We start from the raw sequence: 13,159 nt of genomic DNA, 5'->3' as shown, positions 1-13,159 counted from the left end.
ATCTGGTACCCTCCTTTTGCTTCCTCCTTTTTCATCTCATCTGTAGAAAAATCTGCCTAGCCCGGTGTGTCCGAATAAAGCCTGTAACACAACTTCTCTAGTCTTTTCCTTTGTCTTATCCTAGCTTCTCTTCCTCCAGTCTGGGGGCTGCTGTTCTGCAGCTTGCCTCCTGCTTGCTGTCAGGTCCTAGACGCTGGATCTTTAGGAAGGAAAAGCTCTTAGTGGGCCTCTTTTCACCTCATCTGTGCAGCTAAATGTTTGGCATTCCCTTCCTGAGACGGGATGAAACTCTGTTTTTGAGAATCATTATGTAAATCGACTATGTTATATAAGGAACTTTTAATAATGATGTACATTACAGCATGCTCATAAGATTAAAGGCAGTACTTTGTCTTGTGCACCAGCAAAAAAGCAGAGTCCTGAAAAATGTCTTAAAAAATTAAATTATTATAATAGACTTGATGTTTGTTTGATGTTTCTGTTTAGGTGCTGACCCCAGCACAAATAAAATCAATTTGTCTGGCCATACTAGAATCAGGAAAACAGTATGCAGTGAAGAAGAGGAAACCATTCCCACTCATGTATTCCTACTATGGGACAGAGTATCTTGGTGAGTAAAACACACCAACGGCTTTGACAGTGATGCTGTGTGTAGAGGCTGAGCTAGTAGGCACTTCAGAAATAAAATACATAAAACCTACAGTGTGAGATTTCTCCTGACCCAGTTGGGACCATCCAACCTCCTAAAACTGCTAAGGGGGATGAGGAGCTGGAGGGAAGGACTGATGCTGGGAGGAGCTTCATTCCCTCTTCTCCTTCCTGCCCTGGTAAATCTGCCTTGCCAGACAGAGGCAGTGAGAGGTGCCCATGTCTGTGTGGAGCAGGTTACCCGAGGGAACAGTCAGGGATGTTTTTGTAAGCTGCTGTTGCCATGAAGGGACTTGCTGAGCGATTTGGGCCATAGCAGTGCAACTCAGGCATGTGGTCAGGTCCTACCCATTGAGAGCAGCTTTAGCTGCAGCTCATCTGAAGCAGTGGGGAAAGGCCATTGAGCAGCTCCCTGGCAAGGTCCTCGAGGTACAATATGCAGAAAGTGTGGGATTGATTTGCATATATTAGCGAGTTCTCTGGCAGGCAACCAGCAGGAGAAGTCACTGAGTTGTGTGTGCCACAGACCCTGGCAGGTACAGACAGTTCTTGCACTGAAATTTAGGTTTTAGCTGACTGATACTGTCAGTCAGGAACTGAGAATACCCATTTATGGCCCAGTTTCAATTTGAATTTCAGTTCAGGTTCAGTTTAACTTCATGCACTGAGTTTCAGTCATATCCTAGTGAGAGCAGAAAAAATTCATATATATTTTTGCAAAGCTGGAGGAACTGGAAATGACAGAAGTAGTAAAATATCTTTTATTCTAAGCACTGTTGCAACATGCATAAAGAAGATGAAGGAGCTATGTGCATGACAAGGAAATCAATCCCAAGGGAAAGTTGCCATGAGGTGGAGGTAGGACCCTCTAATTTGATTGTTTCTGTACTTTACAGGTGCAGCTCATGGGCTTTCGTCAATCCTTCAGATGTTGCTCTCCTACTATGAGTACCTGCAGCCAGCAGATCAGGAGCTTGTGTGGCAGAGTGTGGATTTCCTTATGGACCAGGAACAGAACAGCAACTGGCCTCCTGAGCTGGGGGAGACGATCGAGCGGGAGAATGAGCTCGTGCACTGGTGTCATGGAGCTCCAGGTTCTTTTCCCATTGATGCTTTGAATAGCCAGATGCTGATCACATTGCTTTTTCACGTTAGGTGATTCCATTTAGAAGATAATCTCAGGCTAAATTTGACTGGTTTTGACCTTTTAGGAGATGCAGGAAAACTATCTAGACTTCTTCTTCCAGTTCAGAGTGTTTTATTTATTGCTGAAGCAGCTGGAACAAGAGGTATATTTTCTGCCTTAAAAGCATAGGTGATCACAGCTGAAAGAGTTCTGGTGATCCTGTTTTCTGCTTTTGCTCCCATTCATAAGACCTCAAAGACTGGTACAGCTGAGTCAAAAGACAGCATATGGCTGGAAAGAAAAATGGTACGTGAAAGAACACAGATACAGACACATCCGTGAGTTTGGTGAAGGACTTGAGAATACCTCTTTTTTTCCCTGTCAGAATCAAAGTTTAAACTGCACTTGTTACATGGATAATGCCTAATTTGACCAAAGTATTTTCATGTGAAGTATAGTTTGTAGTAGCAGGAGGCATTTTTTTCCGAAAGTAATGCATATAAAACTGCTTTTCAGAAAAAAAAAATCAATCCTTAGTTTGGGTTCATGAGGTGAGGCTGATGTCTGTCAGCAATTTTGGCAAGTAATGCTGCATATTGAAAATGCTGCTTTACCTCCAGGCAGAATTTTATTGCTAACGAGTGATATTGTCTTGATAACAATGGCACTCTAATGAAGTGGAGTAAAAACAGCTTTTGCCTACCAAACTTTATTATGATTAATTTATTTAAATCCCCCTAAAAATAAGCCAAATAGCTTTTTTTTTTTTTTTTTTTTTTTTTTTTAGTATGCATAGCTGTGTATAACTAGAATAAAGCAGTATGGGGAAAAAAAGTGAGTTTCTTTTTCTCATCTAGTAAAAAAAACCATCTGTTGCCAATGTAAGAAATTATCCTGCCCATCCTTCTGTTTCTGTCAGTGTAAGTAGGTGAGGTGAATGGGGGTTTGGAAATAGTAGAAGACAGTGCTAAGAGTTTACTGTTTTAAAGGCAAAAATGTGACTGCTGTTTTAAAGTGATAAAAGTTTGGGAATCTTAGAGTAAACCCTGAAATTCAATGATATATTGAAAATATTGTCACAGGGAATGGGTAAGCACATCTTGCCATATGCTTTTTTATCATACCAGATACTCCTCCCTCCACGTTTAGCATACAGAGGTAACGTTGACATGTGCAGAGCATGAGACTGCAGTTTTTTAGTGTATTAATCTTTATTTTCTCAAGTGTTCTATGAAACCCTTGGCGCCCTTACTACAAAAGATAATCTCACTGCTCTTTTCCTAGGCATTGCATACCTGTTTGCCAAAGCTTACCTGGTTTCCAAGAAGCCTCAATATCTGGACACTTGTATCCGCTGTGGAGAGCTGACTTGGCAGAAAGGCCTGTTGAAGAAGGGCCCTGGAATATGCCACGGAGTGGCTGGTAGTGCTTATGTGTTCCTGCTGCTATATAGGCTCACTGGAAACTCAAAATACATATACAGGGCACAAAGGTTAGCATTCCTGTCTTCTGGATGTAGGGTAATACTGGAAAGTTTCGGGAACATTTATAGAGCAGCTCTATCTGTGATCACCACTCGGTTGTAACATGAGCAGTGAGTTGCAACGAGCTGTGGGGCAGGAGCTCTGCAGTCCTGCTTCCAAGCTGCCTGTGGTGGGAGAAGCATCAGGTGGTTCTCCCAGGCTGCCTCCCTCCCTCCCTGCCCGAGATCCTGTGCTCTTTCACAGGGAACTGGGTTGGATGTGGAGGGATGACATGCAACCAGGTATCATCCTGATGCGAGTTCAGAAATCAGCCAAGTTATGTACCTGAGTCCAGGAGCAGAGTAAAACATGATTTGTTACATTTTTTTTCAGAGCATTTAATGCTATTTCTTTCTACTAGAAGTGGGAAAATAAGTATAGGACATGATTTGCTGTTATTTTACAGGTTTTTAATTTATCCTTCCCATCTTTAGCCAGTTTGACATTGTGCTGTTCAGTTTAGCTAGTGGAGTTAATTCTGTTTTCTACAGATGAGCATGTATGGTCCAGTGAAAATTCTGTCACAGTGCTGCAACTAGCTTTAATTATACATCTGTAACTTAAATGCATATGTTTAAAAACATAGAATTCAATGTTTGTTATTGTTTTCCTTACAGCATAGGACAATGAAGGAAAGTGGTATAATAATTAGGGTGATTTATTTTCAGCCACTTGCTTTGAAGTGAGAACCTTTTATTTGTGTAGTTACTTCAGCATGACAGAATTTGTTGCATCAGTGTGAAACCTTGCTTGCATCCTAAAGGTTATTAAAAAGTACTTGTTTAACAATATGTCTTACAGAAAAAGTTTACAGCTTTTAAACAAGCAAAATGCACATACAGATTGTAAAGGTTTATCTCTTCAAAATCTAATGGACCTCAGTTTCTTGTGGAAGTTGGATAGTGTAGAAGTTGCAGATAGGGTTAAATAATGATCATTCTATTTTTTTTAATGGCTGAATGTTATTAAAATGATGCTTTCAAACAACAGGTAAGTAGACAGAGTGAGATATCAAATAATAACAAACTCTTTTTTTTTCTCTCTCTTAGATTTGCAGAGTTCTTATTTACGGAAGAATTTAAGGCTGGTTCCCGGGCACTAGAAAGTGTATATAGTCTGTATGAAGGTTTTTCAGGAACTGTGTGTTTCCTGACTGACTTGCTGCAACCCAACCAAGCCGAGTTTCCTCTCTTCAGTGTCTTTGTCTAAAGACTGACACCCTCCAGGGCCACATCCCGGTGGCGATGGGGGAGGGCACCTGCAGTTTCACTTTTTTGTCAAGACAGGCTATTTACAAAACGAGCCAGTGGTACCACTAATGCTAGCCTTAATGTAGCTGGGAGTCAGGTGAAAAAGAAAACACACCGGGGCTTTAGGAGGGAAGTGTGCGGTCACCAAAAATGGGTCAGTGAAAAAAAAAAAAGGGGGGGAAGTGATTGAATCTGATATTTAGCTGTAATAAGAAGCATAATCTAATCATTTAAGTGGGAGAGAAAGGGGCATTATCATACTTCTAATTTGGCAGTTACACAGGAGAAAAAAAAAAGAAGTCAAACTAGAGTTGCAGGGACACGCAAAGAAGAAACAGTGATGCACTCAGTAGGTTTTAAAAAGAGTCCTGCAAAGACAATTCATGAAGCAATGCACTTACTGGGGAAGGTGTTGTAGACATTTCACTACACTGCACAAAGGCAAAATCTGGGACTTTTTTACTTAAACCACATCTGCTAGTTTTAGTAACACGTTATTAGGAATACCTGTATCTTGGAGCTCTTTCCTCTTCATGTGCATGTAATGACAGTTCTGTAGATAGCTGTGTGTTCAGGCTGCAGTTTCACAGTTCGTTTCAGCAAGTGGGGTCTCGTGTGTAAATGAGCACTGAATTTGACCCTTCCTTTCAGAGCTCAGTCTGTGACAAGGAGCTGGTCTCCTTGCTGACTTATTGTAACCCTGTCACTTGTCAATAATTTCCCGGTCACTGGGAAGGTGGGTGGAGCTGTGCAGAAGACTTGGTTAGAAAGGTTCTGTAGCAAAGATACAGCAGGCAGATGCTTTCTTCATGACACAGCATTGCTAGATAAGTATTGTTCAGTGACACAAAAGCTTCCTTTAAAAATTACTTATAGCAGCATTTCTGAACAGTAACATACATATTTCAAACAATGGAAAAATCTGTTTTCCTTGATGAATTATTCACTGTAAACCCTGCAAACTGAATGCAAACCTTGGATGACATACTGATCTTAAGAGAAACCTGGTAACAAAATTGCTTCAAAATTGCTTCTTTTCCTAGTAAACAAAATAGTGCATATGCCCAAACAATTTTTAGCTATAGAAATAAATGGGTTGCTCAGTACTAGTTGCACTAGCACTTAAGGTTGCAATTATATGCTGTTTTATATGTATTATAGATGTGACATGGTACTTGAAAGCTAAAGAAACTATTGACATAGATTTGTACTAAAAATATAAAAAAATATCTGTAGGTAATATATATTTACTATTTATTCATTTATTTTTATTTATATGGGAATAATGTAACACAATTACCTGTAAAGACAAATTGGAAAGACCAGTATGTCAGAAACTGAAGTTATAGGAAAAAAGCAGATATACATGCACTGCCAAACAATGCAGTCTCTCTTCCTGCATTCGCAGCTGGAGGAGATTACAATTTCTTTATTTTTAATGCCTAATGGATTAAAGTTCCCATTTCATTTCAGTGGGCTTTGATCAGGCTATAAGTTGGAGCAGGGTCTTGAAATCCCTCCACATTTTAATATAATAATACCATTCCTGTTCTTGCCACTGTAATTTTAATGAGATGGGTTGCATGACTATGAGCTGCTGATAAGGATTTCTGTTATTTTGTCTTGCCCTGTGCAGCTCTAATTAATTACTTAATAATAGAAATAACCATATTTCATTAGTGAATAAAGCAATGCAGTTCTGTATCAGTTTGTCAAGAATTTAGGTATCTTTTAGCAAATGCAAATGTTACAAATCAAGATACATTTGCTATGTGTTTATTATTTGTGGGTTAAAAGGTCTTCGAAGAAAGCCATAAATGTCACTTAGTTGATTACTCTGAGCAGTGAGATGTGTGCACATGGAAGGATGAATTCCACAGGGAGCTGTACATGTGAGGCTGAATCAAAAAGTCAGTGGAGATGTGTGTGAGCTCTGCCCAGCAATGTTGAAATGCTCCTGTTAGATCAGAGGAAAGTCAATTATCAGTAGTCAAGATCCCATCTCCATTAGGATGTTTATCTAGTTGCTTCCTGTAATGCATGTGGCTCATATATTTCATAACTGGAATCTTTTTAAACAAATGTCTAAGGAAGGTAAAACTTGGTGTATCCACTTTCGCAATGTGATCAAAAACTTTTCAATCTCAATTTTTATTGTAGGGTAATGTCACTCAGCTCAAGCAAGTGAGTAACAACATTTGTGCCACAGCATTTAAATAGCTACTATAACTGTGTTCTGTCTTACACTAAGCCAGAGAAATAGGTTTTGCTGTGATCTGGACTGAAATTTTTGCAATCCTTCATTTATTGCTAACCCTTTTATTTAGAGATACAAACATAAACCAAAAGTGTCTAGTGTTTTGATAACTACCCCTTAAAAAAACCCTAAGCAACTCCAAACTTAAGCCTTAACAGAATCTACACATATCAGAATAGTAATCATGAACTTTTAACTTTGTCCCCAGTGCCTACTTTTTAATTATCAGTGGGCCACAACATTTAATTGTTTCCAGTTAGTTATCTCTCAGGAGATGCTTGAGAATGAAAACCATTGCCAAAACCTCAATAAATCTAGAGCATGATAAATCAGTAACTTAGATTCTGACCAAATTACAAGTGCTAATACCATAACATATACCACATGTGTTAAAATTTACCATAATAGCAGTAGACAAAATCACTGTTTTATTATACTTTACTTCCAATGGTCAAGTTTGCATTTATCTTTAAATGTGATTCTTTCATAAATGGCAGGAAATAAATCAAGAACTCAGTGTCAGTTTTCTAGTGGTTTTTCCTCTGTGTCCCTTTGTAGAATTAATTCCTTCCAAATTACATTCAGAGGAGACTGATCTGCTCTGTGTTGTGTTCAACAAACCCGCAAAACAGATCTTTCTCCACAGGTGTTCTCCATATATGAAGCCATGTGTTTGGCTTCATTTGGTACTAATCTGGTGACAAAGAAAATAGTTAACTTGAGTAAGAGTTAGTCCATTCAACAACAAAAAACCCCATGTAACTGCCCAGTTTTTGAAATCTAGGTCCCAAACATCTTTCTGCAGGTTATGCGAGTTGGTCACTGACTTCAGCAAGGGCAGCACACAAATATCCAGTACTGTGGTTTGCATCTAGTAAAAATTTTGGAACATGATTATTCATCTCTTTCATCAGACATGGCAGTTTGATCTCATTCTTAGAGCTTTGTGGCTTTTCTTACCTGACCTGGCTGGGTTAAGGTGGCTACTAGACGTGCTGCAGTCGCAGTTTCTGAACACAGTGTAAATACACCCAGGGCTCTTCTGAAAATCCCAGTCATTAAATGAGCAGGGTTTTTTTCATCTTTTCCCTCCTCTTTATTGCCTATCTTGATTTTATTCTTTGTACTATATATGCTGTTACATATATGCTGTTGCAACCTTTATTTGTTGCTTTTAAGACAATGACAGGAAAGTAACCTGAGCAGAGCCATCGGCACTTTTCGGTGTAATAAAAAATAAGGTTCTCTGTGTTCCCTTCTTCCTGCTTGGAGAAATCTATCATGCAACCTTTGCTAGACATTCTCCATGGGCTGCTGTCTCCTTCTGCTCCTGGACTGGGCCCCAATAGACTGAAAAAGTGTATTCCTGAACAGATTCTGCCATGGTGCTGTGACAAAGGACTGTGTAACCGGAAACTCGAGGGGCCTCTTTCAAAGTGTAAAACACAAGTAACTACGTCATGTTTGCACATTAGTTTCTTGACCGTGTTTAGTTTCTAAAGTGTAGGCAATAGGAATTTAAGTGATATAATAGTATTTCTGATTATGGTGTTAAAGCAAAGAGGATGCATTGTGTGGGTATTGATGCTTATTTGTGATGTGCCTGTGTTTGTGTGGTGCTGTTTGTGATTAAAGCTGTAGATTACACATCAGTTTAAGGAGCTATATACTGTTCATGACTTTTGGTCTGTCACCCATAGATTAGTGTCAGGGGATAATTTTGAGAGAAACTAGATTGGTAATGTCCAGATGTATTGATTTCAGGATTCATAGAACCAGACGCAATAAGTTTTATCAACAATACAGTTCTAACAAACATATCTTCATTTTTACCTGCTACTCACAACTTCTCATCATAACAACATGTTCGTTTTGTGCCACTGCTTTCAGTGCTTTCAATATCTGCTTTGTTTGCATCATTGTTGCCTTTGGTTTCCCTGCCTTTCTTTCCCAACCCATGAATAACTAGAGAAGGCTGAAGAAGCAGCCCAGTTCTTTTGTTCTTGAAAATAAGATTGATTAATTTTGCTTAAGCAGGGTATTCCACTAACTTGCATTACATTATTTTATGCTTCCAGGTGGTCTCTTCTCACTGGTTCTGCCATTTCCCACTTGCTAAGGAAAGTCATTATACTGTGTAACAACTGTCACTGATGTTTTACATCATGGAGCATGGTCACTTCTCTAGTATCTCAATTCTGTTGAGACAATCAAAACCAAGTGAAATGGCTTAACATTCCAAAATACACCTTTAATTGATTCTGGGAAATATACATAAACAAATGCAAGTAAAGTGGTCACCCTTATTGCTACTCTGTCAGATTAATGCCATTTTGATGTTGTGATACTAATTATACATGGGCATGTAAACAATATCAGATTACTGATTTTTTTTTAATATTGTGGAAAAAATTGAGATATAGGTATCTGATGTTTTCAGCAGCATACAGGGGAAATCTGTGCAAGTGGAAACTTTGATAAGCAATCAGCTTTTTGTACTTACATAGTTATCTGCATATACAGTTACAACATCTGCCAACATATTGCATGTTTTATGCCAACAGTGACCTATTTTAGTGTGTGCATGCATTTTCAGAATGTACCCTTCTTCTTTGGATCTCTGAGGTCTGCCAAGTAAATCTCAGGTGCAGTAATCTTCTCCTGCATACCTTGAATATTCTCTGGCATGAGTGTGTATTCTAATTTGTAGGAAGATTAGTATATCAGGAATAAGAATTGCCCTATAGATTTTTTTAAAGAGTAACCTTGATGTGGAGAACTACACTGATGAGCAATTGCTGGTCAGCAGCTCAGCCTGGACATTTCAGTTTATATAATTATGTCCTGGACAAAGTAGTAAGCAGCAGAAAGCTAAATTGAAAAGAAATAAGAAAATGACCAAAAATCACACTACTAGGGGAACAACATACTTCAAAGCCATAAGCCAAAAACACTCAGGGCCCACACAAAACAATACAGCAGTTTAGGGATGTGAATAGGCGTTTTCCTAGAAAATAGCACAGTGTGCTTCACTGCACAGGTAGTGGTACAGTGTCCACTGTGCAGGTTTCAGCTGCCTTGAACAGCACTTCATTGCCATTATAGCAAAGTCATCATATGCTGAAAAAAGTTTGTCTGTGAAGGAGTTGCCTGTAGCTGAACCTACTGCCTGCTGGAACAGAAGTGATGTACACTATTGATGCTGAGGCAGTTTAAAAAAAATACATTCAAGAAGCCAACAAGCTCCAACTTTTCAACCTGCCTTTGAATTACTAAACCTCCTGACTAATTTGTATTGTCACCATCGGTCCTGTACCCTCTATATTTAAAATTCTATATCATGCTCTCGAAAAAACCCACAGTTTTTAAATAGCAATCTGCTTGAAAATATGTAAGGCCATGTTTATTGTTGATACTTAGAAGGTTGTATTTTGGAAAGCTCCTTGACTTTGTTCATTGCATGAGTCAATGAGACAGTGGAGGCATTTAGGTCAAGTACAGCAATACCAACTGGAATGGCAGCAAAATAAATAAAAACTCATTTGCCAAGTGGTTATAATGATATTTGAATAAAAGATACTTTATAGTGCAGTGATATTCAGTGACAGCACTGCATGGCTATATGTGCATACTCCAGAGAAAATGTTATAAAGAAGTCCTGAAGTCAATTATATTTTATAGGGAATAGAAAACCAATCCTAGTCAACATATATTTCTACTTCGAATAGAAGAGGAAGGCTGTCTGATCAGAAATTTAATTCTGCTCTATCTTCATTACCATGACCACACATGAGAGAAGAAAGATTTCCTCTAACCAATGGTCTGATTTTGCCACTGGTTCAGCCTCCTGCACTCATTTTAAGGGCCTGACATGCCACCTTCTGATGCCAGTGGCGAACCTCCACTTGATTCCAGGCATGCATGGTAGGTCCACATATGTGAAACAGGGGCAAAACTATTATTCTGGACCCCAAGCCTACAAACTTCCCTTCACACCTGAGTCCCGTGGAATTAGTAAGGCTTGTCTGTATAGTATGAGGAAAGCACAGATGTTTGCATATGCAGGGCCCTATTTGATAGCAGTTTTATACACATTTTCTCTCAATATCTCTGCAATATACATGAATGCCGATACCAATGAAAAATACAGGGAACTTAAATGGCATTATTTCATGTCTAGTTTGTGTTGGTGACACTTGATTATTCAGTATAGTCCAGCGTGTGATATTCATTCCTTGAGTATGTGCCACACCCTAGGTTGGTTTCTCAGTGTTACAGCCATTCACAGCCATGATGTGGTACAGGCCCATAGAATCAAGACTGATTTGATTCTTTAGATATGCACCTTATTGTTTAAAAGCAGGACCCCTGTCCTGCTTTCTAATATTTTAAACACTGTGATCTTTCAGAATGTGTTTATTGTATTAGTTTTGTATTGTAGATTATGATAGAAACTAGATTTTATAGCTTTTTAAAAGCAGTGATAATATTAAGCTTCCTAGTGGCAGAACAAACTCTGTGTATATCCGTATTATGATATTAAAGCTGTGATTATATTTTGCCTTAAATAAAAGTCCAACCTTGAACAGTATGATTTTGTGTCGGATTGATTATTTCTGTACTTATCTTTCATAATGCTGGCAACTTTTCTTTTCAGAAGAATCATGACTCAGGGCTCCAAAAGCTTTTCATCATCTTAGAATTAGATAAATCATCCAGGCTGCACACAGTGCTTGGGTAAAACCACCTCATGATAGTTTCCCATGAGACAAGCAGGTTGCTTTTGGCCTGTAGATTAAATTTTCTCACTTAGGTGTTTATTTTCAACCTGCTTAAATCTTAGTTTTCATAGCCTCTTCCTCTTTCCAGAAAGATCCCTCCACTCCCAGTGAAGGATGCTAGAGCATTAAATTCACCTAGGCCTGCCCATAACAAAGTTTCCATCTTGCCATAATGAGCTTGAATTCACTAGAGCTGAGCAATGGGACTCCAGATTTCCCAGAGCAGCAGTTCAAGAAATGGCATTTTTAAAATGCTGGTGACAAACTAAGTTGCATTAAAGAATAGTAGCAGACATGCAGACGTAGCTATTAGCATTATCCCTTAATAGGCTAATAGCTCCACATCCTGCCTTCCTGCTGTGCTCCTGCTAGGTCCCAGATCTCTTTGTTAACCTCCATGTGCCAAGTCTGCATTACCTGGGAACAGGCAAGGAGAAATAGATCTATCAGGGGCAGGCATCAGAACCAGCTGAGCATGAACAAAGTACCTGCACCAAGAGGCGGAGAGAAATGGCAGTGATTGGAGACCCCTCCCGTGCAGGATAGAGGCACCATCTGCCAACCTGACCTGGTACCTCAGCAGTTTGTTTCTTGCCAGGTGCTCAGATTCAGGATCTGAGAGATGGAGAGACTGCAAAGGCTCATCTTTCCCTCAGGCTGTTGCCTGTGCTGCTTGTCCATGCAGGCATCAGTGACACAGGCAGGGTGACATTTCCAGAAGGACTGCAGAGCTCTGGTGAGCAAGGGAGGAAGGATCCTGCTGATGAATGGGAAAGGCCCAGGGAGAGTGGACAAGTGCTATGGGCTGGTGTCACAGCATGTGCTTAGTGTTCTGTGACCTTAGGAACCTTTGCAGGAAAAGGGCTGGGAAGCAAGGTGAGATCCACCTGGCAACGTGTTAAAGGGCACCTCTGCCACTGCCTCACTGCCCTGCTGAGGGGGCTCTGAGCTGGGTACATCAGAGGAGTCTCTACGGCGCTCACAGCTCCCTCTCCGCCTTTTGTTTCTTTGGTTTTTTGTTGTCATTGTATTTATTTATTTATTTATTTTATCAGCTGTCTCTCAGCCTTTTTTGTTGCACAGGGTTATTTTTTTCCAGGTACAGGACTTTGCCTTGCCTCCTTCTTTCAGTTTACCTATTCTGTCACCCTCGTAACTACCTGAAATGAGGTTGTACCCAGGTGGGGGGTGGCCTCTTCTCCCAGGCAACCAGCAGTAGGATGAGAGGACATAGTCTTAAGCTACACCATGGGAGATTTAGGTTGGACATTAGGAGGAATTTCTTCACAGAAAGGATGGTTAGACATTGGAATGGGCTTCCCAGGGAAGTGGTGGAATCACTGTCCCTGGAGGCGTTTAAGGAAAAACTGGACGTGCCACTCAGTGCCAAGTTGACAAGGTGGTGTTCGGTCATACCTTGGACTCCATGACCTCAGAGGTCTTTTCCAAACCTAACTGATTCTATGAGTCTGTGATCCCTCCAGCGTGACCAGCGCCCTGGGAAGCACCCGCTCCCCCTCTCCCCGCCCCGACCGATCCCCCTCAGTTCAGCGCTGTATCTTGGGGCCGAAGAA

At 40.0% G+C, this 13,159-nt stretch overlaps 1 protein-coding gene across 1 annotated transcript in view; it reads left to right on the top strand.

The window, feature by feature from the left end:
* Nucleotides 1-11,395, top strand: part of LANCL3 (LanC like 3) — a 36,969-nt gene extending 25,574 nt beyond the window's left edge. The window contains exons 2-5 of the mRNA XM_032679741.1: nt 487-610; nt 1,545-1,742; nt 3,059-3,266; nt 4,347-11,395. Coding sequence (XP_032535632.1) covers nt 487-610; nt 1,545-1,742; nt 3,059-3,266; nt 4,347-4,506 — 690 coding nt within the window. The 3' untranslated portion in view covers nt 4,507-11,395. The remainder of the gene's footprint in view (nt 1-486; nt 611-1,544; nt 1,743-3,058; nt 3,267-4,346) is intronic.
* Nucleotides 11,396-13,159: the final 1,764 nt, after the last annotated feature.

The sequence above is a fragment of the Chiroxiphia lanceolata genome, chromosome 2, assembly GCF_009829145.1.
Source record: "Chiroxiphia lanceolata isolate bChiLan1 chromosome 2, bChiLan1.pri, whole genome shotgun sequence".
Classification (NCBI taxonomy): domain Eukaryota; kingdom Metazoa; phylum Chordata; class Aves; order Passeriformes; family Pipridae; genus Chiroxiphia; species Chiroxiphia lanceolata.
Note: the sequence above shows the minus strand (reverse complement) of the source record. Positions and strands in the feature narration are given on the sequence as shown.